At 62.1% G+C, this 23,001-nt stretch overlaps 1 protein-coding gene across 5 annotated transcripts in view; it reads left to right on the plus strand.

Moving 5' to 3' along the window:
* TRAPPC9 (trafficking protein particle complex subunit 9) overlaps positions 1-18,162 on the plus strand; it is a 532,255-nt gene extending 514,093 nt beyond the window's left edge. For 4 of the 5 annotated variants that reach the window (XM_055091306.1, XM_055091309.1, XM_055091307.1 and 1 more), the window contains 2 exons: positions 16,494-16,714; positions 17,389-18,162. In XM_055091306.1, the coding sequence (XP_054947281.1) occupies positions 16,494-16,714; positions 17,389-17,556 (389 nt within the window). In that variant the 3' untranslated portion in view covers positions 17,557-18,162. Of the gene's footprint in view, positions 1-16,469; positions 16,715-17,388 lie in introns of all 5 variants that reach the window. The other variant, XM_055091308.1, reaches the window with a different exon arrangement.
* Positions 18,163-23,001: the final 4,839 nt, after the last annotated feature.

Here is a 23,001-nt window from a genome sequence, read left to right on the forward strand (position 1 = left end):
GAGGGGGGAGGGGGGAGGGGGGCCCGGGTGGGCGGGAGGGTGGGAACGTGGTGGATATGGGAGGTGGGTGGATGGATGGGCGGGTGAGCGGGTGGGTAGATAGACACACGGATGGATGCTGGATGGGTGATGTGTAGTCCAGCGTTGGTTGAGTTTGTGACTGCAGGAGACGAAGTGTCTAGACCCCTGTTCCGAGGCTGGGGCACGGGAGCCCAGGTGGGTAGGCGGATGGGGAGCTGCGGGCACCACCCGTTGCCGCGGAGCCAGCATCGCCGACTTGAGTGCGGGGCGCGGGGGGCCTGGCCCTGCTGCCGGTGGCGACGAGCGGGCTGGAAGCAGGCGGGCGTGTGCAGGGACAGGGGAATGAGGCAGGGCCGGGCAGGGCCCGATACCCGAAGCACGGACGCTTACGGGAGACGTGGCTTCCGGAAGGGCCAGGTTCATCTGAGAGCCAAGGTGGAGGTCCATGCCCGGGGCTCTGGGCTCGGCCCCTGAGCATCCCTGGCCTCTGGACCCTCACAGGGATGTATTCCGTTCTGTTCTGGCTGCTGGTCACTTCAGGGCTGAGTGAGCTGGAGCAAAATGGGGGGTCCTGGAAGGAAATCCACTGTGACTTCCATCGAACATCTGACAGAATCGGGCCAGAGACTCAGAGGTGCAGCCAGGTAGGCCGACCGGGTGGGCTGCCCTTAACCTTTCCCTGGGCTGGGCTGGGCTGGGCTGGGCTGGGCTGGCCTTGTTTCAAAGGGCATACTGATCGGCTCGGCGGGCAGCGGGGCAGCTTCCTCGGGAGGCCCCTCCCCTCCGCCCCTTGCACTCCGCCTTCCGCAACCCGCGAGCAGGCAGCCACCCGGCCGGACTCCCTTGTGCTGGAGCTGCACCTGGTTTCTCCGTGTCCGCTGGGGTCATCCATCCTGCCGATGTCACCTGCTGCTACTGCAGGGGACGAAGGAACTCGTGCGGAAGGAAGCAGTTAAGAGTGTGAGCTCTGCAGCTAAATCTCAGCTCAGGCAAGGACCTGAGCTCTGTGTACCTCGTCCATAAAATGGGGACAGTAACACCCTTTGTCACAGGGCTCTGGCGAGGAGGAACGGGACCATCCGCGCAAAGCTCCGAGGACAGTGCAGGCGCGTGGGACGTGCTCAGGGGAGGGGAGCTCATGGTGCAGGCGCTGCTGGGGCCAGGGGTCGCTGGGAGCTGGAAGGCCCAGTGTCGCTACCGAAGGGGCCCCCGCCGCTCACCCCGTGCGCTGTTCATTCACAGACACCCACTGGGCAAGACACAGACCTCAGCCCCTGCCCTCTGGGCTCCCAGCACGTAGGGAGAGCAGCAGGGACGGGTCGTGACAGCGCAGGGGGGCCCGGGCTGGGTACAGGCGTAGCTGCACTTCTGAGGGCTTCCGGGAGGGTGTGCCATCCGAGCTCGCGGCACGGCGCACTCACGAGGGACATCGCGGTGCTCCTGCGCCCTCTGTCTTTCAGCATCCCCGCCGGGCAGGCATCACCGTCTCATCTTACAGGTGAGAGACTGAGGCTGGGTGAGGGCCCCACGAGTTAGTGGCCTGGCAGCCCCCCGTCCTCGTGCCAACTCCAGTCCTGGGCCTTCGCGGTGCATCTTTCCTCCTGAGCGTTCCCCCCAAACCTGCACCTGCCTCGGGTGTGTCATCTGTACAGTCACAGGACGAGGGACGGCTGGGGCAGTCTTGATGTCTCTGCAGGAGGCTCAGTTGGGAAGCCAGGTCGACCTGGAAGGATCCTCCGTGCTTGCTCTGGGGTCCGTGCTCTCTTGCGCTGGCACCGTGTCGGTTGGGAGGACAGGAGTTCGTGACGTGCAGCAGCCACCTCCTGTGTTAGGACAGGGCCCCTGGGGCCCACTGCCCGAGTGCTGCAGGGGACAGGCCCCTGGGTGACAGGTGCAGTGTGAGCGGCCCCTGGGGACTCATGCCAGGGCTCCTCAATCTGGCCCTCTCGGGCTGGAAAGCACGTTTAGAGAAGCCACCGGTCCCTGCAGAGAGGCGAGAGGCCCGTCCCCGAGAGCAGAAGAGCACAAGCCAGCTGCGGGGCCCTGGGCAAGGGCCTTCTTTTCTGGCTCAGGGCTACCCAGACAGCCCCTCAGCCTGTGCCCGGCACCGCCCCGGCGCCTTTCACACTCGCCGTGCGGTGCAGGGCTGCTGCCTGGCCCCGAGCTCTTCCTCTGCAAACAGAGGAGCCAGCCAATGCAAAGGCAGCGGCACGAGGGCACCCGTCCCCTGTGCCAGGAGCAGCTCAGGTAGAGGGCAGCACGGAGGGCAGCAGACGGGAGCTGGCGCGGGCCCTGGGGAGGCGGCCCTCCAGGAGCTGCTCCGTCCACACTCGTTTGCAGGGAGCCCGCCTGAGTCCGGGAGAGACTGGGCTCTCGTGTGGGTCGGGCCCCCCTGGAGCCTCTGCGACGCTCAAGCCCCCGTCAGAGAAGCCCAGGCGGGGGCCTCATTCAGCAGGGTCACCTCTGGTGAGGGTCTGCGGGCCCAGTGCACAGCCCGCGCCGCACGGACAGCCGGGGCCCATTTCCCTGAGGCTGCTCTGCTCTGACGCCGCCCTCCCGCATCCGACACCCTGCGCCCAGGGTGGGTGCGGCGGGGGCCGCTCCCCACTCCGTCCTGGGTTTGTGCGGGCCCCCCCGCCCCACCCCTGCCCCGTGCCGTGAGCTCCACCGTGGGGCCTGCTGCGCGGTGCTCGCCCAGGGCAGAGGGGCCGTGAGGGGCCCCCTTACTGCATCCTCACGAGCCTCTAGCCCACCTTCCAAAGGGCCAGTGGCAAAGTCTCGGCAGGGCAGTGCTCTCTGGGGGCTCAAAGGATGCCCTTCCTCATGGCCGGGAGTGACCCCAGTTAAGTGCAGGGCAGCGGGCTCATCACCAGCCTGTTTGTCCAGCTGCCCGGCTCCCATGGTTCGGGCGCGTGGGCCGCTCGGAAGCTTCTCTGGTGGCCCGTGTCCTTCCTGAGTGATCTGAGTGTGCTCTGGGGTGTTCCACTTCTACGGGAAGCTTCAGCTGCCACCACTTAAAGAGTCTGTTTGACGTGGTAAACGTTGACTGAGCACCAGGCAGGTGTCAGGCCCTGGGCTGTGTGTGGCGGGGTGAGGGGACAGTCCTGGCACAGTGTCCAGACACCGAGGGAGCCGACATGCCACCTTGGATCAGTAGAAAGAACGGTGTGAGTACGTACGTAGAGGGCTGAGCCCAGGCACGAGCACCATGAAGTAGTAGCCTGTTCTGAAATCATCCAGCTCGTTCCTTTCAAGTTATAGATGGGAAAGCAGAGGCTCAGAGAAGTTAAGTGATTTCCCTAAGGTCACACAGCAAGCCGTAGTCGGGCCCTGTTCCTTCGCCGGTTAGTTCAGTGAGTGAACCCTGAGCCCTGCCCTCAGAAGAGCTCACCTCTATCAGGGAGACGTTTTGTCAATGGAAAATTCCGGCATGAGGCCATACATGATATGACAGGGGGCTTGTGCGGGGCTGGGTATGATTCAGGAAGTCTTCCTGGAGGAGGTGCTGCTCGAGCTGAGTTTTGGAAAGGCCTAGAGGAGCTGGCAAGGCAGAGAGTATGAGGGGCATTGTGTGCGGCTGTGAGCAGGTGATGGATGGCGGGAGGGGTGTCACAGGGTGCTGGGGGAGAGGGAGCAGAGGAGAGAGGCAGGTGGACTTCCGTTTGGTCTAGAAGACTCTGGAGGAGCAGTCGAGGGCACCAATCCTATATCGACATCCTTTTACATTTTCTCTCTGGAAACCCTTTTTCTTCTCCTTGGCTGTCTCCCCGCCCGGACAGACCCCAGAGTCCAGAGACCTGGCTCCTAGGCCTGGCCCCACCACCGGCCAGCAGAAGGTCTGCAAATCCTGGGGGGCCGCCCCAGGTACTCAGGCCCTGCTGGGCGCCAGGGGATGGAGGGAGGAGTGCCCGTGTCCTGCCCTCCGGAGTCCGTGGTGGTGTCAGGACCCCGGGTAAAATGCGGGATATGCCCAGTGCAGCCCCCGAGGCACCGGGGAGGGGAGGCTGAGCTGGACGGGCAGACCGGACAGGCTCCCGGGCCCAGGCAACGAGCCTCCCGCGCAGAGGTCCAGCGGCACGAAACCGGCTGCACGGCCCCTTCCCGTGTCCGCTGGGGCCCCCCCGCGCTCCTTCCCCTCCGGCCCTCAGCTTCCTCATCCGGGGGAAGGAGGGTCCTTAGACTCCTGCATATCCTCCTGGCGCCAACAGTGCCAGCCGTGTGGTCTGACCCTGTGGGTGAGAAGGTCTGGGGCTGGGACAGCCTCGTGTGGGGAGGACCAGCCTGGATGTGGAGCGGAGGGGCTGCCTGGGGCGCAGCAGTCTTTATTTAGAAAGTCCTGAGTGAAGAGGAAAACTGAGAGATTGAAAACGTAGGGACACTGCTCGGAGACAGAGAAGTCATTTCAAATTCTCTGCTGTTCTCAGAATGATGTCTTTGCATAATGCTACCAGCCAGCAGGCATAGCTTTCATTCTTCCGTTTTCTTCCTGGTTTATCTTCAGCTGTCTGAAGTGCTTGTCCAAAAAGAGAAGGTTGAAGCAGAGGGCCTAAGAGAGGCGTTGTCTCCACTAAGCAAGGTGCTCCCTGCGCAGAAGCAGTTCCAGTCCCTTTGGGAAGGGAAGGGCACCCGGGCTCCAGTGCCCGCGCCACCGCTGGCTCACACCACGGTCCTGAGCACGTCAGCTCCGCGCTGGGTCCCAGTGTCGCTTCTGAAAGGGAACGGTTTGGAGAGACGAGCCCCGGAGGCCGGTAAACGTCATAGCTAAATGCCGTAACAAACAGCCCCAAATTTCAGGGGCCCAACACAGCAGCCTGACTTTCTGTTCTCATGGTGGTGGTGGTGGGGCCTGTCTGGAGCCCACTGGGGGACCCGGGCCCCGCCCGCCCTGGGGCCCTGCCCATCCCACAGTCTTCCCTTATCCCGCGGCTGCCCCCTGGACCCTTCTCAGCTCCTTTAGTTCTGTCAGCAGGCAGATGGGGGGTTGTAGGAAGGATGTGTGTGGGCCAGCTTTGGGGGGTGTCATTTTCCCCCCTGCTGTCCACTGGCCGGGACTCCGTCCTGTGTTCACGCCTCACCACTGCGGGCGCTGCACTCTGGCTGTGTGCCCAGGAGTCAGGGGAACGGTCTGGTGAGCACGCAGCCAGCCTCTGCTGCCAGAACCTCCCGAGTTCAAGTGTTCCATGAGGGAAGAGCAGGGCGGGCCCCCGGGTGGAGGGGGTGTGTGAGCAGGGTCTTGAGACCTGGGGCAGGGGGACACTGCTAGGGAGAGGACAGCAGAGGGCCGGCCACCAGCACGGAACCCTCAGGCGAGACCCGGGTTCGAGTGTGGCCGCCCCGAACTCAGTCTCTTCAAGCTGAACCGACCTTGTAGCTCCGCCTGCACCGCTGCCTCTGGTCCCCGTCGTGAGCCCTCGCGCTTGTCGGGCACTTCTCTGCCCCGGCTCTGCACGCCAGCCCTCTGGCTGCATCACCCCCTTGCAGGAGAGGAAGCAGAGGCTCTGGCTTCTCAAGGGACTCTCCTGGAACCTGGACTTGGTCTGAGCTCTGCCACCCTGCTCTCCTGGCCCGAGAACCCGGGCGCCCGTGGGGAGGGAGACCCCTGACCTGGTGGGTGGTGTTGGCCGCGTGCGTCTCTCCCCGTCGTTGAAGCAGGTTTGCACGGTCCGCAGGCAGCCACAGGGCCGCAGGATGCAGCCGCTGGGGGCTCCCCTCCACCGGCCTGGTCCCCGCCCGTCCCGCGGGTGCTGGCCCCCGGGTGGACGTGCCCGGGAAGCCAGAGGACATTCCACGAGTGAGCTCCAAGCCACACGCATCTCCCCTCCAACTCCAGCTCGCCTCCATTTTGATCTAATTCCCTTTAATCTTTAATGAAAAGTTGTAAGAGTAAATTATTTACCCAGGAGAGCCAAACGGCTCCTCAGGAGCTGTTCTCAACTTGAGGGTAATTACACGTGTGGGTCTTGCACGGTCTCCCTCCCCGGATGCTGGGGAAGAGGCATCCTGGCTTATGAACTAATTATCTACCTCAGTAACTGTTAAAAACGCGCACCATTTAGCACGTTGAGAGCAGGACTCAGGCCTTGTGCGGTGCCCACCTTGACGAGCGGCCGGCCCGGGACCCGGAGGAGCCTGGGCAGCTGCGCCGAGCTCTCGGGAGCAGCCCTTCTCCCGGCCCGTCACTCCCCTGTCGCGTCCCCCAGCCTGAGCCAGCACGGCCGGGCGACAGAACGACCCCCTTCCCCGCAGTGCGGGAGGCTCGGAAGGTGGGGCGAGGCGGGAGGCGGCTGTGGGGCCTGACGCCCGCCGCCTCTTTGCGTGTGAGACCCTTGCCCAGAACACCGGCACGCCCACCTCCGGGGCATCTCCGTGCTCCTGACCTCTTTTGCAAACTCTCTGTCAATAAAGTAGCAAATTAAGATTTGAAACATCTGGACTAAGGGACACCATATTTGGCACAGTTGGTCAAGACTTGGAGGAGTGGGCGTGCAGGAGAGGCCGTGCGTGCGTGCGTGCGTGTGTAGACTGAAATACGGCTGCTGAGGGCCCGCGTGGTGCCCTAGGTTGGTACGCTCTCGGCTCTGAGCTCCCTAACAGCCACAGAGAAAAGGTCAGTCACTTGGCTCTCGTCGGTAGCGAGGGAAAACCTGCCGCCTGGGTTGCGTACCTGTCCACTAGCTACGTTGGCATTAGAGAAAGTTCACCACTTTTTACTGGCTAGTCGGGAATTACAGGGTCTTCTGCTGGACCTGCCTGTGCCTTCTCCCAAAGGACAGCCAGCGCTGGGGGGATTGGGCAGCACCGGCAGGCCAGGGCCCCTGGCCTTGGTTCTCTTCCGCATCCCCGAGGCTCAGCTATTGTATTTTGTTCCCACTTGAGCTGCTTTTTGGCTTCATTTAAAGGGTGACAAAGCTCCTTGAAAAATTCCCGAACCTAGCCTCGCCTGAATCAAATTTGGCTCTAAAATTTAGGCCCACCCAAGATTCATGTCAGCTAGAAAACTGTGTGTGTGTTGTGAAATTTGAAATTTAAATGTGCTTTAGCTGAAGCAGGCTTGGTGGAGCCTCGAAAACTTGACTCACGCCGGCTGTTTTGGAGTCTTCACCTCATTAATTCCTACTGCATTGTTCCCGAGGCTCTAAAATGTTTTGTCCAAAATTAGACCTAAAGTCTGCTTAGCCATCCAGTTTTATCAAAGAAATGAAAGGCAAGCAAGGTGGAGCTCTGGGGTGAGGCCGGGAGGGTGTCCTTGCTGGGGGTTTGGGCTCCGGGGAAGAATAAGGACCTCCACTGCCGGCCCTGGGAGCTGTGTCCTAAAGAAGGAACGGGCAGGCCGTCCACGACTCACGCCTCTTTGCCACTGAAAAGTGACCTGCGCGTGACCTTGGGTGGGGGGCCTGCTGATATTTTCCGTGTTTCCTTCAGCCCCCAAGGGAACTGTGCTGCGCAGGCTCCACCCGAGGTCCCACCCCACCCGTCTTCCAGTGCCTCTCAGGGCGAGACCGTGGCCCGGGACACGCACGCGTGCGCGCACACACACGCACACGTCAGAATCGACCTAGGAGACCAGACTCCCGGGAGCCGCCAGGCAGGTCCCTTTTGAAAAGTCCACCGTGGTTTAGAATTGCTGGGCTGTCCACAGCCGTTTGGCAAGTGTCTCCCAAGTGCCAGGACCGTCTGCCCACCCCTGACCTTCACGCCCTCCCGCTCCGTGGACCAGACTAGAGAGACGGCTGTGGACGCCGCAGAGCCGGCCTGACCGCTGGCCCGTGCCTGACCTGCTCGTCCTCAGGCCCCGATCTCTACCCGGCCCTCGTCTTGGCTCCAGAGGCCCTGCTCCCACCTGCGCCTCCGAAGTCTGGGTCCTGATGCTCTCTGCTGGCCTCAGACTCGCCCAGCCCCCTATTCTCTGCCATGCCCGAGGGGAGAGGAACCCACACTATGCCCCAGCCCTCCGCCCAGCCCCAGGCTCCAGGAGGACGAGTGGGGTTAAGGGCTTGGGATTCCAGAAGGTTCTCAGCCAGGGATCGATGAGTAAAGAAGACCGGACAAAAGGGCCTTTGCAGACTCCTGTCCCGGCAGGCAGAGGCGCACGTCCACCCTGTGGGGCGCTGAGGGCCTCAGCTGCCTGGCCGGGCGTGGGCACCGCGGGGAGATGCTACCGCACCCACACTAGGATGGCTGGGACAAAGAAAGGCAGGAGCCACAAGCGCCGGCAGGGATGCGGAGAACCTGAACGCTGCGAGTAGGGCTGCGAGATACCGCAGCTGCTTCAGAGCACAGCCTGGGGGCTCCTCAGCGGCTTAAACGCAGACCCACACGACCCGGCAACTCTGCCCTGAGGCGTGTGTCCTCGAGAAGTGAAAACCTGAGTCCGTACAGACACTTGTCCTGGAGTGTCCGTAGCAGCATCGCTTACGACAGACAAGGGTGGAAGCACCCGAGGGCCCATCCACAGATGAAGACAAGCTGTGGCGTGGCCACACGACGGAACATCACTCCAGCGTGAAGAGGAGGGAAGTGCGGGCTCCCACAGGGCTGAACCTTGACAGCGTCACGCTCAGGGAGGGAAGCCAGTCCTTAAAGACCGAATATATATGATGGTACTCATGTGAAAGTCCGGATCTGGGGCGTCTGGAGAGCCAGAAACTCGATTCGTGGCTGTTGAGGGCTGGGGGACGGGGAGAGAGGCAGGGATGGTGAAGGCGTTTGGGGTGTCTTTGTGACATGATGAAAATGCCCTCACATTGCCCGTAGTGATGGTTGCACAGATCTGGGAATCTATGGAAAGCCATGGAACTGTGCACTCTAGTAGGTGAGCTGTGTGGTTTGTGAACTAAATCCCAGTAAAGCTGTTTAAAAAATAACACAAGCCCCTGTGCCCAGGGTTCTGGTGGGAGCTGGGCGCTTAGCTGGGCGCCTCGGGCCAGCTGCGAGGCTCTCCGCACCGGGGCAGGTTCACCTGTAAAGTGGGGCAGTGACAGCGCCAGCCTGATGGGGTTGGTCTGAGGACTGCGTGAGGCGGTGCCTGTGAAGCCTTAGAACAGTGGCCAGGGTGCCGCTGGGAGCGCCTGTTACCCACAAGACTAATAACAGGGAGAAGCGCGGCGGGCTGGGGCCCGCGGGGGGGCGGCGAGGGGGGCGCCTGGGTGCAGAGGGCCGCGCCGGGACAGGCCTCTTCCACCGCGCTCTCCACCTGCTCCCGGGCTCACGTGGGCCCGGGACCCTCTGGAGTGCAATGGGCATGAGAGGTTGGCAGGTCCCCAGGGCGGTGTCTGCCTGTGTCCCGGGCACCAAGAAAGGCTGGCCCCCTCCAGGCGCAGCGTGCAGTAGGGGCGGCATGTGGCGAGGCCAGGCGGGGGTCTAAACCGGCCCCGCGTGGGAAAGCGGAGCTGTTGCAGCCCCTCCTGGGGCAAGAGGGGAGACCGAGGCTGGAGGACAGAGCCGCCCCCTCCAGAAGCAGGACTCCAGCCCCCATGCCGATGCCAAGCCCTGGATGACGGGCACTCCGTCGGGGCAGCGTCTGGGGCAGAGGCCAGAGGCCCCGGCAGCCCCGGCACTTCCCGGACCTCAGCCTCCCTGCTCAAAACCCGCTAACGCCTGCCCCGTTCTCTCTGCCCTCCAGGAGCACGTGAGGGCGGGGGGCAGGGAGTGGGCAACGGGAGACTCGCCTGACCTGGTGGCGCCTTGGGGCGCGGGCACCGCCCCGTTCTCAGTGCGCCCTCGCGGCGTGAACCCCCGCCCGCTGTGCGCACGGTGGCTGCCCTTGGCCAGAGCGCAGGCTGGCACCGACGGCTGCCTCCCTCCTCGGGCCTTCCTCGCCAGCCTGGGCCCCGCAGGCCCTTCTCTCATCATGCCTTCTATTTATAGCATGGGTTCCTGCCAGGGCCTGTCAACGTGCTATAGCATAAACGTGGCAGCCGTTTCAGGAGCCATTCTGGGCCAGATAAAATTAAGTCCGCGACTCTGGCTGGTATTAAAAGTGAAGGAGAAGCAGGGCCGGGGGCGGCGGGAGAAGATGGACTGTGGCCCAATTTAACGCTTTGAGGGAAGAGACTAATCCGCTCCCCGGAGATTTCTTACGATATGAGATTCTCCCGCATAAATGATTTCCTCCACGAAAGCCGGGTCTGCGAGTCAGGACCACAGCCGGGCAGTGGCAGCTTGGTCCTAACGTCCTCTCTGCAGGGGCGCTTCGGGGACGTGGCCCAGTCCCCTCGAGTCCCAGGGGGCCCAAAGGGGGCAGGGCACGGCCGGGATTTGATCCCAGGTACCCTTGCCCCAAAGCCCACTCACCTACTCTTTCATTCATCCACTCATTCACTCAACAAATATGAACTAGAGGAGTGCCTGCCTGGCCTGGGTGTTGGGGCGAGGAGGAAGGGATACACAGTGGTTAACAAACAAACGGGTAGAGAAGAACTTCAGATAAGATGTTGAGGGTCACGAGAAAATGAAAAGAGTGGAAGAGTGACAGGGCAGGAAGGCTCTTTACTGTGCGGTCAGAGACAGCCTCCCTGAGGAGAGGGCCAAGGTGGTGCGAAGAGCAGGTGCAAGGGCCCTGGGGCAGGGATGCGCTGGGCCTGCCGGAGGAACAGGGAGGAGGGAGGCAACGTGGTAGGAGCGCGGGGATGGGGGAACCTGGCTCAGGGCCGTGCAGGGCCCTGGAGACCATGGTCAGTGGCCGTAATGTGATCAAAACTCCCTTTTATTCTGGGACCGGGCAAGGGGCGAGCGAGGACGTTGCAAGGTGGAACCCGCGGTTCACGCCGCTGTGAACCGTTGGCTGCCGTGCGGGAAGCTGGCCTGGGCTAAGGTAGGGTGGGTACGGGCGGAGATGGGGATGGCCGCCGGGCGGGCCGGCGGGCTGGGTGTGGGTGCCCAGAGAACACCTCGGTGTGACCTCCGGGCGCCAGGTGGGCCTGCCGGGTAGGGCCACTTCTGTACGGAAGACCCCGGGGAGGTGGGGTTTCAGGGAGAAAGTGGGAGGGTTTCGTTTGGGCCAAGTTAAGGGTGAGACCCCGCTGGACACCTGGGCGAGGAGGTCACGGCTGCCCAGAGGAGCCGACGCCCGGCTGCGGCCCTCACTGGGTCCTGAGCCCCTCCTGCTCCGTCCTGCGGGGTGGCCACCTTTCCTGTCCAGGAGTCCCTCCCACCTGGAGCTGCTTGAGGGCAGGGCCACATCCAGGGTGTTCCACAGACACTCGTTAAGATAACGAGTGCTGTGGCCTTGGCCTCGGGCCTCGGGTTTCAGAAACTGGGGGCCTGGGGGCAGATCGGGCAGAAACGAACCGAACCTTTGAGCACTGCCCTTTGGCACTTTTCACAGAGAATGTGACACTCGCTGCGTTTCCAGACGAGGGACACAGGCAGCGTTCAGACCGCGCGCGCGCGCGCACACACACACACACACGCACGCACACGCAGTCCGGCTCCAGGCCGGGCTCTGCCTGCCCTCCCCTCGGGCCTGGGAGGCGGCGGCAGCTCTGGTCGCTGAGCGGCAGCCACTCTAACAAGTGAGCGCCGACCTAGTGTCTGAGAACAGCACGAGCTACTACCCCACGGTCCTGTAGGCCAGCCCAAGGGGTGGCGGCAGGCTGGGGGCTGGGGAGACCCCGGTTCCCGCCTTCTGGGCTCCAGGGACGCCCGCACCCCTCGGCCCCGTCCTGACTTCAAAGCCAGCCGCGCAGCTGCTCCCAGCCTCCCTCCACCCCCGTGGACACGCAGCCCTCCGGGCTCTCTCCTGCCCCCTCTTGCCCTTCTAAGGACCTTTGTGACGACATGGGGCCCACCCACATACTCCAAGACGCTTGCCTTCTTAACGTCACCTGCAGCGTCCCTTTACCGCGTGCGGGAACACACTGCACGGGATCCAGGGATTGGGACGTGGACATCTTTGGGGGTGTCATTCTGTCTACCACGCCACCCCCTCTGGTGGCACAGGCTCAGGGTTCTGGGAGCTTCTCGGGGACAAGGCTAGACCTCCCAGAGCCAGAGTTCTGTCTCTCCGGCCCACCGCTCCCGAGGAGCCCCCGGGTCGAGGTCGCCCGTGCGCAGCTCCCCGGCAGCCTGGGGGTCAGGAGATGGGCTTCCAGGCTGGGACCCCACTCCCTGCCTCCCCGGGGGGGTGGGAGGGTGCCTCTCCCCTGAGGCTGGGGCATTCCAGGTCGCGATGTGGCCCACCTGCAGGTTGGCTGTGGGTCCGCATCCCTCCCGGACAGAGCGGCCAGGAGAGGCTGAAGGGACTCGTCCTGCGGCCTCGGTCCCCTCTGGCCAGCGCACCGGCGCCCTGCTGGTCATCCTTCCCCATCAGCATGCACGGCCAGCCTGCGGGTGAGGAACGGCCCTTGGAGAAGCTATATAAATGCAAAGTGTCCTCCCCGGCTGGGGATTGGAGGCGGTCAGGGGCCGGGCCCGCGCTGCGCGTTCTCCACTGCCCAGGGTGGATGTGAGCGCGATGGCGATAACGACCCAGCCGCCCCGCTGCGGCCGCTGTGTGCCCCGCCCCCTCTGCGTGCGCCTTTCCAGTTGTCACAAAACCTCTTCGCGGTGGGCTTTCCCATCAGCCCTTCCAAAGGTGAGGACACCGAGGCTCAGAGAGGGCAAGCGGGGAGGAGTCACGGAGAAGGTACTCAGAACTGCGCGGCGGCAGGACTCGCTCTACGCCAGCCTGGAGATGGGCGGGGGGTCACCACCGCAGCAAGTGGGCGGTGGCAGCGGCCTGACGGGCCGACCCTGGAGGCCAAGGGGAGCGACGCGACCCCGCACGCCCGGACGTCAGACCTGGGGCTCCCACGGGGGTCTCACCGAGCCCAGCCTGGATGCCGCGGGAAGGCTCCCAGGTGGTTGTGAGGAGTCCTCGGGGCGGGGAGGCGCCAGCTGCACGGGACACACTCGGACTGCTGTGCCCACCCGCTCCCTGCAGCTGGCCCGTCTGCTGCGGACACAGAGGGAGTGCCAACCCGCCGTCCCTGGCAGGGGCCCCGGTCTGGCGACTGAGTGGACGCGGCGCCCACCTTCCCCACCTGAGGGCGGAGAGGGGCTGGGCCAGGTGGCCCCCGGGGACGGTGGACGGGAAATCGAGCTGAGCCCTGCACGCGCCACAGGGCGGCTGAACTCCCGGCAGAGCCGTGATTTGACATGTGGTTCTCATTCCTCTGGGCAATTTAGAAACGGCTCCAACACAGCTTGCCTTTGAGAAATTGTTAATGATTTCTTCCCTGCTCCTTCCTGCTGAGTTCTGTGACTCTCTGGTGGGTGGCTGGGGCTTCTCCTTGTGGTCTCAGCTGTTCCAGCCTCGCTCAGCGGGGCTTCCGCGCGAGAAGGGTCCCCTCTCCCCAGCACGGGGCGCAGCTGCCCCGGTCCAGAGTCAGAGGAGCGAATTCACTACAGCACGGGCTGTGCTGGGACATCAGTGCCGGTGGAGTTACAACCCCCGACCTGAGCACAGCCGTCACGGTCTCCGTCAGCACTGTTATCTCAGATGCATTTTCACTAGATTTCTTGCACGGTACCCCGTGGGTCCCAGGAGAGGCCAGCCCTGGCATCCTTTTCAATTCAGGAAGCATGTCATATTCTCAGAGAAAACGGACCTCTGCTGTTTCCTCCCAGTGAGTGATGTGGGAAGGTTTGGTGCTCTCGGACCCAGGTTGGAGGTGCTGGAGCTGCAGGGTGGAAGGAGACAGCTGCTTGCTGAGCCCAGAAAGTCGTGAGTTTGGCAGGCAGTTATTGTGGGTGCCAGGCATGGGTGTGGCATGACCAACTGTCCCAGCGTGCCTGGCACTGAGGGGTTCCCGGGACGCAGAAGTTTCAGTACTAAAGCCAGGATGAATGAACCGTGACAGCTGGTCACCTATGACTGGGGACACATCAGGGAGCAAGACGGGTGGGTCCTGGCCCTCTTGAGGGTCGCCCTCCTCCCTGGGGAGGCAGACGAGGAAGCAAGCAGCTCTCCCCAGACTAGGGCAGGGCAGGCCTGGCTGGGTCCTCTGTCTGCCTCTGGATCATCACCCCGGTTTTGCAGATGAGGTGAAGGAGGCTCGGTCCGGCAAGGGGCCTCCTCCAGGATGAAGGGTTGGGGCAAAGCCAAGATCGCAGCCCGGCCTGCTGCTCAGCCAGGGGCCAGCTCCGTCCCCCATCCCTGCCACCCTGGCCTGACCTCGGGACCATGCCCCTCCCCCTCCTTTAGAGAATGCCAAGGAAAGAGTCCCCCTAGGAGCTGGCTCCGCAGCCTCATTTCCCCTCTTCATTGCCCCAGGGGCCAAGTAGAGCTGGCCATCAGGGAAGGGTTAAATGGGCACCACCAGGTGAGCTGGGGGCTGCTCTGCAGATGAGCCATAGGCCAGTGCCTGTGGCCCCCGCGGTTCTCTACAAGGGAGAACACAGCGGGCAGAGATGCAGCGAGCCGGCCACCCTTCGCTGATTTGCAGATAATCCTGTCTTCCCCTCAATGGAACCATCAACCGAGGCTCTCCTACACCTGCTCTCTCCACATGAGGCTCAGACTTGCCTGGCTGGGTTCACCGTTCAGTACGCATTACGGGGGCACGGCCTGAGGGAGAGGGGCCCCGGGGAATGTCACTATGCCCACTTCTCAGGTTTGAAACAGGCCCAGGACAGAAGCCACTGTCTCTTGTTCCTGATGTATCCTCTCTACACACTCACACACACACACACACACACACACACACACACACACACACTTTCTCTCTCTCTCTCTCTCTCTCTCTCTCTCACTCACTCCGAGCCCTAGATGTGCTACGGAAAGGTCAGCTGAAGAGATTCCAGCACCCCTTGGGGATATCCACCTGCCTTGGAGGGAGGGTCTGCATGGCCCGTCCAGGGCTGGCCATCTCTACACACACACACACACACACACACACACACACACACACACACACACACTTTCTCTCTCTCTCTCTCTCTCTCTCTCTCTCACTCACTCCGAGCCCTAGATGTGCTACGGAAAGGTCAGCTGAAGAGATTCCAGCACCCCTTGGGGATATCCACCTGCCTTGGAGGGAGGGTCTGCATGGCCCGTCCAGGGCTGGCCACTCTCCAGACCCGTGCCTTCCAGGAACCCCAGTGAGGCGCTGGCCTCCTCCCATGGGCACCGAGGCCCCATAGCTGTTGGGCAGGAGGGTCTTCCGTGCAGTCGCCTGGTGTCTAGAGCAGTGGCAGTGACTTAGGGGCTGTCCCCGACTAGCCTCCACCGCGGGATGCTGGTAATGGCGGGGTCAAGGTTGAGACACACGTGACGAGTCCTTAAACAGCAAGGTGGGCAGGCGTGAGGAAGTACACGGGTGACACTGTCACATCATTACTCCTGGGCCTGCAGACGTGACGAGGCCAGTGCTTAGGATCGGTGCTTGGGAGCCCCACGGCCAGTACCGTGTGGTGTGAAGTCCCACGGCAGGTCTAGGACCCCCTTCCCTGGCCTCCACGGCCGGATCAACAAGCCGGTGACCTTCTGGTGTCAGGAAGGACCCTTACTGACCGTTATCGGCATCCAGCACTGCCATAGCAAATGACCACAGACTGGGGGCCTCGAGACAACAGGGCTTGACTGACTCTCTCACTGTTCTGGAGGCTGGAAGTCTGAATTCAAGGTGCGGGCAGCATTCTGGGGGAGGATCCCCCCTGCCTCTCCCAGCTCCTGGAGCTGCGGCTGCATCACTGCAGCCTCTGCCTTTGTCTTCACCTGGGCTCCCCTCTGAGTCAGTGTTCTCCTCTTCTGCCTCTTGTAAGGACACTTGTCACTCTCAAATCGCAGCCTGTGCCTTGCACCCATGCTCGAAGGCGGATCCCCCCGCCTACCCGCCCCGCCGTCCTGCTGGCATGTCTGGCGGTCTGAGGAGAGTGGGGGTCACAGCACAGCCTCTCCCGTCTACCTGCCCCTTCGCCCCGCCCCCTGGCTGCCGCTTATTCCCTGTTCCCTGCCTGAAGGGCACACGCCCTGCTCCGTGACTCCCAGACCTTCCCCCAGCTAGCGTCCAGCCTCCCGGGTGCCCCAGGGCCACCCCCGCCCCTCACTGCGGCAATCTGGGCGGGTCGGTCTGCAGGTGACTCAATAGAGGCCCAGCCACGGCTCCTCGGCCCGGCCTGGGCACAGTCCCCGCCAGTTCTTAGTCCCTCCCCTGGCTGGCCTCCACCTGCAGGAGCCCCTGGGGTCCGGGCCAGAGCTCAGCCCTTCCAGGCGGGCGCAGCTAGGAGGCCCTTCAGGACCCCCAGGTGACCCTGGGGCCCTCTCGGCCTCTCCAGCGTGGCACAGACCCCCCTGGGGTACAGCTCCGGCCCCGACGCCTGTCTCCGCTGGCCTGCGTGTCGGGAGAGCAGGAACTGGGGCCCTTCCTCTGTTTTCTAGGAGGCAGCCTTGGTGGGTGAAGGAGCGGGGAATGAATGAATGAATGAATGAATGGAAGGAGGGGGGCCGGCTGGGTGGTGCCCTACAGCCTCGTGCCCCGTGTCCCTCGCAGACGTGCTGGTGGACGGACAGCCCTGTGACCGCGAGGCGGCGGCCTGCCGGGTGGGCGACCCCGTGCGCCTGGAGGTGAGGCTGACCAACCGGAGCCCGCGCAGCGTGGGGCCCTTCGCCCTCGGCGTGGTGCCCTTCCAGGACCACCAGAACGGCGTGCACACCTACGACCTGCGCCATGCCGTCTCCTTCGTGGGCTCCGGCACCTTCTACCTGGACAAGGTGCGTGTGGCCCCCGGTCACTGTCCCCTGCCCCACCCCTCCCCCAGTGGCAGACCTAGGGGTTGGTAGACGTGGCGGCCTCTCGGCATTGACCCTCGTCCCCCTGACTCGCCCTGAGACCTCAGACGAGTTCACGTCTCTGTACCTGAGTCCTGGGGACAGAACCAGGCTGGGGATACGGGCCCCCGACGGTAGTTAAGGAGCTGAGACGGGTGTGCTGGGGGAGCGGCAAGACAGCGTCAGACCTCTGTGCCACTGGCACCGGTGCCCTGCCCCACGTGGCCGGCCCCTCCCTGCTGGCAGTCACTGCACGCAGGCCCGCAGGGACTGATGGGGTCACAAGGCACAGTCTTCGCGCTCCACTTACCTATTGAGATGGCGCCTTTGCTCCAGACGCTCCCCACGCTCCCTGACCCCCAGACGGCCCAGGGAGGGAAGTGTGATTAGCGCCATCCTAGGATAGGAGCTGAGGCCCAGAGAGGTGCAGTGACTCGCCCGGTGCAGCACAGCAGGGAAGCCCTGGAGGGCCACGGGAGCAAGTCCTGGGGGGGCCCGCCCGCCCACGCCCACGCCCACCCACGCCCACGCCTCCGTATCTAGGTAGGTTCAGGGGTCTCCTGGAGGCTCTGGGGGTCCGCGCTGCCCCCGGCTGATGCCGCTCCTCCTCCCCTCAGGTGCGGCCGTCGGGCCAGTCAGCCTGCCTTGGGGCCCTTCTGTTCCTCTGCACGGGCGACTTCTTCCTCCGCATCCGCTTCCACGAGGACAGCTCCAGCAAGGGGCTGCCGCCCTCCTGGTTCCGCCTGCCCAGCGTGCACGTGCGCGCCCTGGGGGCCCAGGCCTGAGCCGCTGTTCCCGTGGGGAGAGATGACCAGAGCGCCCCCCGGGCAGGGGACAGGTCTTTGCTGCGACTCCTGTCCACCCCTCCCACCCCTCACCTCCCCTCTTACCTGCGGCGTCCTCTCTGGGCTTTGCAGGGGCCCCCAGACTTGGCAGCCGTGCCCCGTCCCACGCTGGCCATCAGGGCTCCCCTGCAAGAGGCCGCTGCTAGGGTGAATGCTAACCAAACCCCAAAGCATGGCCCTGGGTCCCTGCACCTGCTCCTGTGACCTGGGGTTCACAGCGCAGCCAGCAGGAAGAAAAGGTGAGCGTGAGGGAGGGGCACAGCCGGGGTGGGTCTGGGCAGCCTCCCTCGGCCCCCTCGGCCCTTGGAATCCCCCGAGGGCTGGCTCTTCTCCCAGGGGCCCCGAGGCAGCCCAGCCAGGAGAGATGGCACCGTGGTTGACCCCGAGAGGAGCCACCTGCCCCCGCTGGGTAGACGGTCACCTGTGCCAGCTGTTCTGGCCCCTGGGCTGGTTCCAGGCTGGGCTGTGGGGGGCCACGGCCTGTGTGTGTCTGCGTGTCGGTGACAGATTCTCCAATAAAGGGCCTGCCTCGCTTCTCCGCTGGTCCAGCTGCACCCCTGCCTCTGCTTGTCCAGTGTGGTCAGGGGGCCGCCCCCCAGCTCGTCAGCCCCCAGCGCAGGTGGGGACTCGCACGACCCCACACAGCACGCACGGCTGGCGGCCAGCAGGGTTGGGCCTGTGTCTGTCCCTGTGGCCCCCACAGGCCCCTCCCCCGCCTGTGCTCTCTGGGCCTCCATGCCACCCCTCTCGGAGCACCGTCTCGAGTCCCACACCACGGCCCTCAGCCCCCGCGATGGCTCTGGCCATCTCGGCCTCTCACTTTCTCTCCTGAGGTCCACACACACTCGGGAAGCTGTTTGGGGGAGACACAGGCGTCCAGAAGTCGAGGTGCAGCTTGGAGGTGGGCGTTCCGCAGCCGCCCTCGGACCCCCCTACCCACCCACCGCAAGGGCTGCCTCGCCCCTGCCCCTCCTGGCTCCCCTCCGGTTGCCCAGCCCGCTGCCCCCCGCAGCCTCACTGCCAGCCCTGGAGGTTCAGGCCACCTCTGCCCAGGCGTTCTCAGGCCCTGTCTAGTAAACTCCACCTGCTGAGCAGAGTTCTGGGGCCACAGAGGGGGCGGGGTTCCCAAGGCACAGAGCAGGGTGCGGTGAAGCCGGACCTGTCCAAGGCTCCCGGGTCACCCCGTTTAAACGAGGCCCCCCGGGCAGCAGGCGCGTGGCCAGCCCACACCCAGGGACGGAGGAGGATGGGCAGTGAGCTGCCGTGGGCCTGGGACGCATGGCCCGTGGGGACCCCACGGCTTCGGAGATGGGTGCCCTTCCACGCGTGCCGGCGCAGCCCGATCAGAAAACATCTCAGCAAAAGCTCTGGGCTCAGGGCAGCGAAGAACTTACCAGGCCCGCCTCACACGGGCTGCACGTGTTCCTGGCACGCCTCCCAGTGCCGGGACTTCGCCCTGCTGTGCAGTCCTCAAACCCTCTGGGCCCTGGGGCATTGCCCCATCACGGGTCCCACGGGACTGGGTCTCCAGGTGCCTGGAGCACAGAGCCAGAGGCGGCTGAGCAGAATCCGGCTCCCCTGGCAGGGTCACCCCAGGAGACACCTGGGAGGAGCCGCCTTCTCCCTCACTCCACCTCTCTGACGATGCTTATGGTCCCTCGCGGGCTCTCAGGGCCCAAGTCCAGGCCTCATGGGCCAGGCTGCCGCCCGTGGCTTTGCAGGCTGCTTGTCGCCCACAGGGAGGTCGAGTGAGGGCCAGAACCCTGTCTTGCCCCTCGTGGGGCTGTGCCGCCTGGGTTGGGCAGGGGGTGCTTATTCAAACTGCACAAGCTGCCACGTGGCCCGGGGTGGCCCGTTCCCCCCACCCCATCGGCCTCCACCCTCGCGGACCTCGCTTCTCCCAGAGCCCTGCCCTTAGCCGGCCCTCCCTTCTGCCCGGGGCACGCACACCTGGCTCCTCGCAGAGTCTGGCCCAGGGAGGGTCTTCGTTTGAGTGCGCCATAGCAAACCCTGAATCTGAGCACAAGTTCATCTGGGAGATGGGGGGTCCCCCGCGGGGGAGTGAGGGGTCAGGGGCGGGGACGAGCCCGCGCGGGGGCATTCTCGGGCCCCTGGGCTGAAATCCTCGGGGAACTTGCGGGGAGTGAGAACACAGCCTCAGACTCCTCCTCCCAGCGGCGAGAGCTGGCCCGTGTGTCCCCCAACCCTCAGGGGTTCATTCCTGCCATGCCAGCTGTTCTGGGACCTGAACGGGTCAGATGCCAGCCTTGGGAGCCCCAGGGATGCTGGACATTCCAAGGAATCTTGGGGGCTGGGAGCGAGGGCTCGTCCACAGCCATTTTCTGGGACTGGCTGCGTGTAACACAGTAGGTATTTGGTCTCTGCCCTCAGTTCCTGACAGAGCTGTTTCACCCCTTGGAATTTCCTGGGTGGCAGGAGCATCTTTTGTTCGAAAAAAGGCGGCTCTGGGTGGGCTCCTAGATGGCTTCCGGGTGGGGACTGGTCACCAGAAAGGCCCAGCATGACTAGAAGCTTGGGCCTCTCTCGCCCACCCTCGTTCTCCGGGGCGGGGAGAGGGACTGGAAATGGAGTTGATTGATCCTGCCTACGAGATGAAGCCCCGTAAAATTCCCTCAGCTGTGGGGTGTGGAGAGCTTCCTGGTTGGTGAACACGCCCACGAGCCGGAGGTCGCGCACCCCAGCTCCACAGGGACAGAAGGTCCTGCACGCAGGACCCTCCCGGACCTCACCCTGGACACCTCTTCATCTGGCCATTCATCTGTATCCTTTATAACGGCATTTATAATCAATTGGTCAACATAAGCCGTAAGTAGAGTGTTTTCCTGAGTTCTGTGAGCCGTTCTAGCAAATTATCAAACCTGAGGAGGGGGTCATGGGAACCCCATGTGTTTTTTAGTTTCCAGAACAAATACAACAGTTGCCAGAGAAGTTACTGAATGCACTGAGAGAGAAGTCTCAGAGGGCTTCTTGGGGGAGGGGGTGGGGGAACTAACCCAGGCACCCTGAAAGGTGACCCGCGTGAGGCCTGTGTCCCGAATGTCCCCCACGGTGGAGGAGACGAACCGCATCCGGCCCAGGGACAGCCCTGTGTGGACCGTGCGCGTTTGGAGCTTTCTCGTAGCGTCAGCGGGTGCCCGGGAACCATGTAGAGCAGGGGTGTTACCGTTGGCGTTGGCGTGGCTGGATCGTTCCGGCGTGGAGGGGTGCGGCCGAGGCAGAGAACCCAGGCGCAGGTGTCTGGGTGACAGCTCAGCGTCCTGGTTCTTCAGGTCCCGTGCTGTCGGCTCCCGGGCACAACAGTCCTACCGCTGCCGCGTCTGGAACCCTCCTCCCTCCCAAGGCCGGAGGAGGCTAAGCCTGGAATAGACTGTGTCCTTTTCATTGCGCTAGCTGAGCTGGCTTGGTTTTGCCTCCTGACATTGTTCCCTTTGGCCAGGACAGGCCTGCAATGACCCCGTAATCACCCAGCCATCACACTCTTGTCATCCGAAATTCACCAAGCAGAGCCCGGATCCCTGGGAGGGGGTCTGAGGAACTGAACTCCAACTGAGCCACTTGTCAACTCTGCGACCTCAGACACGTCACTTAAGACTCGATTTCTTTTCATCCGAATAAGTGGAGATAAAAATACTTATTTCATGGGCGCTTTTACGCTAAGAGTTTGGTTTGATCTCCTCAACATTCCTACACACGAGGGCAACTCCTTGTGAATACTGGTTCCCTCCTCGTACCCCTCCCGTCGCCCGTGTGCTCCCGTCCACATCCCCGGCGTGTGCTGGGATTCCACCATTCCCCTGGGAAGCTTAACAAGGGATATTGCTGTTTCCCCTTAGACCCCTGCACAGGTTAATTTGTTAGGTAACATGAAATAATATAAGGCAGGTATTTCTAACACAAATATGCTCAAATGGGAAAGGGATTGTCTGACGAAGGAGTGAGCTCTGTGACTCTTCGTAGTCAAGCAAAAGCTGGAACTGTGGATGGTTTCAAAAGATGCAGGTGTCGGATGAGGCCTGTGAGCCCAGAAGCCACTGTCGTTAGATGTCTTAAGAGCCAGCCTGGTCCCAGTAAGCAGAGAAGAGAGTGAGGTGCATGTGATCACCTGGCTCCTGGGGCCTCTGAGCAATGTCTTAAGGGATTAAGACAAATAATAAGTAAAGATCAAAAGAGGGTGTCACCATGATGGAGTGGGGGCCCCGACTAAGCTCCTATTGAAAACAACTAAAAATGATGGTAATTATATAAAAACACATTTGTGAGTGCATCCACAAAGCTGGCAGGGGAGTAAGAAGTACTCGGTCCGGTACCTGTGTGTATGCAGAATCCAAAAAGGCAAGCGGTGAGCTGATGCCAAGTTTCATCCTGAGGGTTTTTGCCAAAGCAGGAGCATCAGTTTTTTGCAGTCTCACAAAACAGGAAGGAGGAAGACGAATCCTAGGGCCCATCAGGTGGGAAGTCTAACAGAAGGCCACTCCCCAGTAACTTGGGAGGCCTACCATACCTAGAGAGTGGAAATAAAACTACTCTGTCTCAACCCCTCTGATTCCAACCCACATCGGCCCTCCCTTGAATCTGCAGTCCCAAGGTGCACTCCCTGAAAGCCGCCCCCAAGCTTCAAGTCATTCATTAATTTGAAAATGACCCTAAATATACACACCCCTACCACCACATACCAGACATCTTACAGAAGTAAATGCATCCTTTCTGGAGGAATCTACTCTTGTCCCAAGCTCCAAGGGTTTCTACAAGGAAAAATGAATAATTCAGAGTTTCAAAAGAAAGAAAGTCATTAAATACACAGGGAAACAATGGATCATGCGTGAGAGCCAGAAGAAACAAAAGCAGCAAACTTGGGCTCGAAAAGGAATCGGGCATTGGCTTTATCAGACATAGACTACAGAGTAAGTATGCTTTATATGTTTTGAGAAATGAAGAAGATTAAAATGGGTAAAGACCTAGAACATCATAAAATAATCAAATGGAACTCCTATAATTGGAAAATAGAGCTGAAATTAAATACTTAACAAATAGGTTGAAGAGCAGATTAAACCCAGCTTGGGGGAGAACTAGTGAATGAAAGATAGAGCTGAAGATGTTAAGGAAAAAAATGCAGCCCAGAAAGACCAAAAAATATGAAAGAGACTTATACACAGAGGACAGAGTGAGATACTCTCTCATACATCTAATCAAGTTCCTGGAGAAGTGGATAAAGAGAATAGAGAAAAGGCAGTGTTTGAAGGGATAATGACTGAGAACTTCTCAGAACTGATAAAGACAAAAGTCCACATATTTTAACAAGCCTGATAAATTCCAAGTAGCATAACATTTAAAAGACACAGTAGACACGTCATAATACAATTTCAA

This window comes from Physeter macrocephalus, chromosome 15, assembly GCF_002837175.3.
Source record: "Physeter macrocephalus isolate SW-GA chromosome 15, ASM283717v5, whole genome shotgun sequence".
Taxonomy (NCBI): Eukaryota; Metazoa; Chordata; class Mammalia; order Artiodactyla; family Physeteridae; genus Physeter; species Physeter macrocephalus.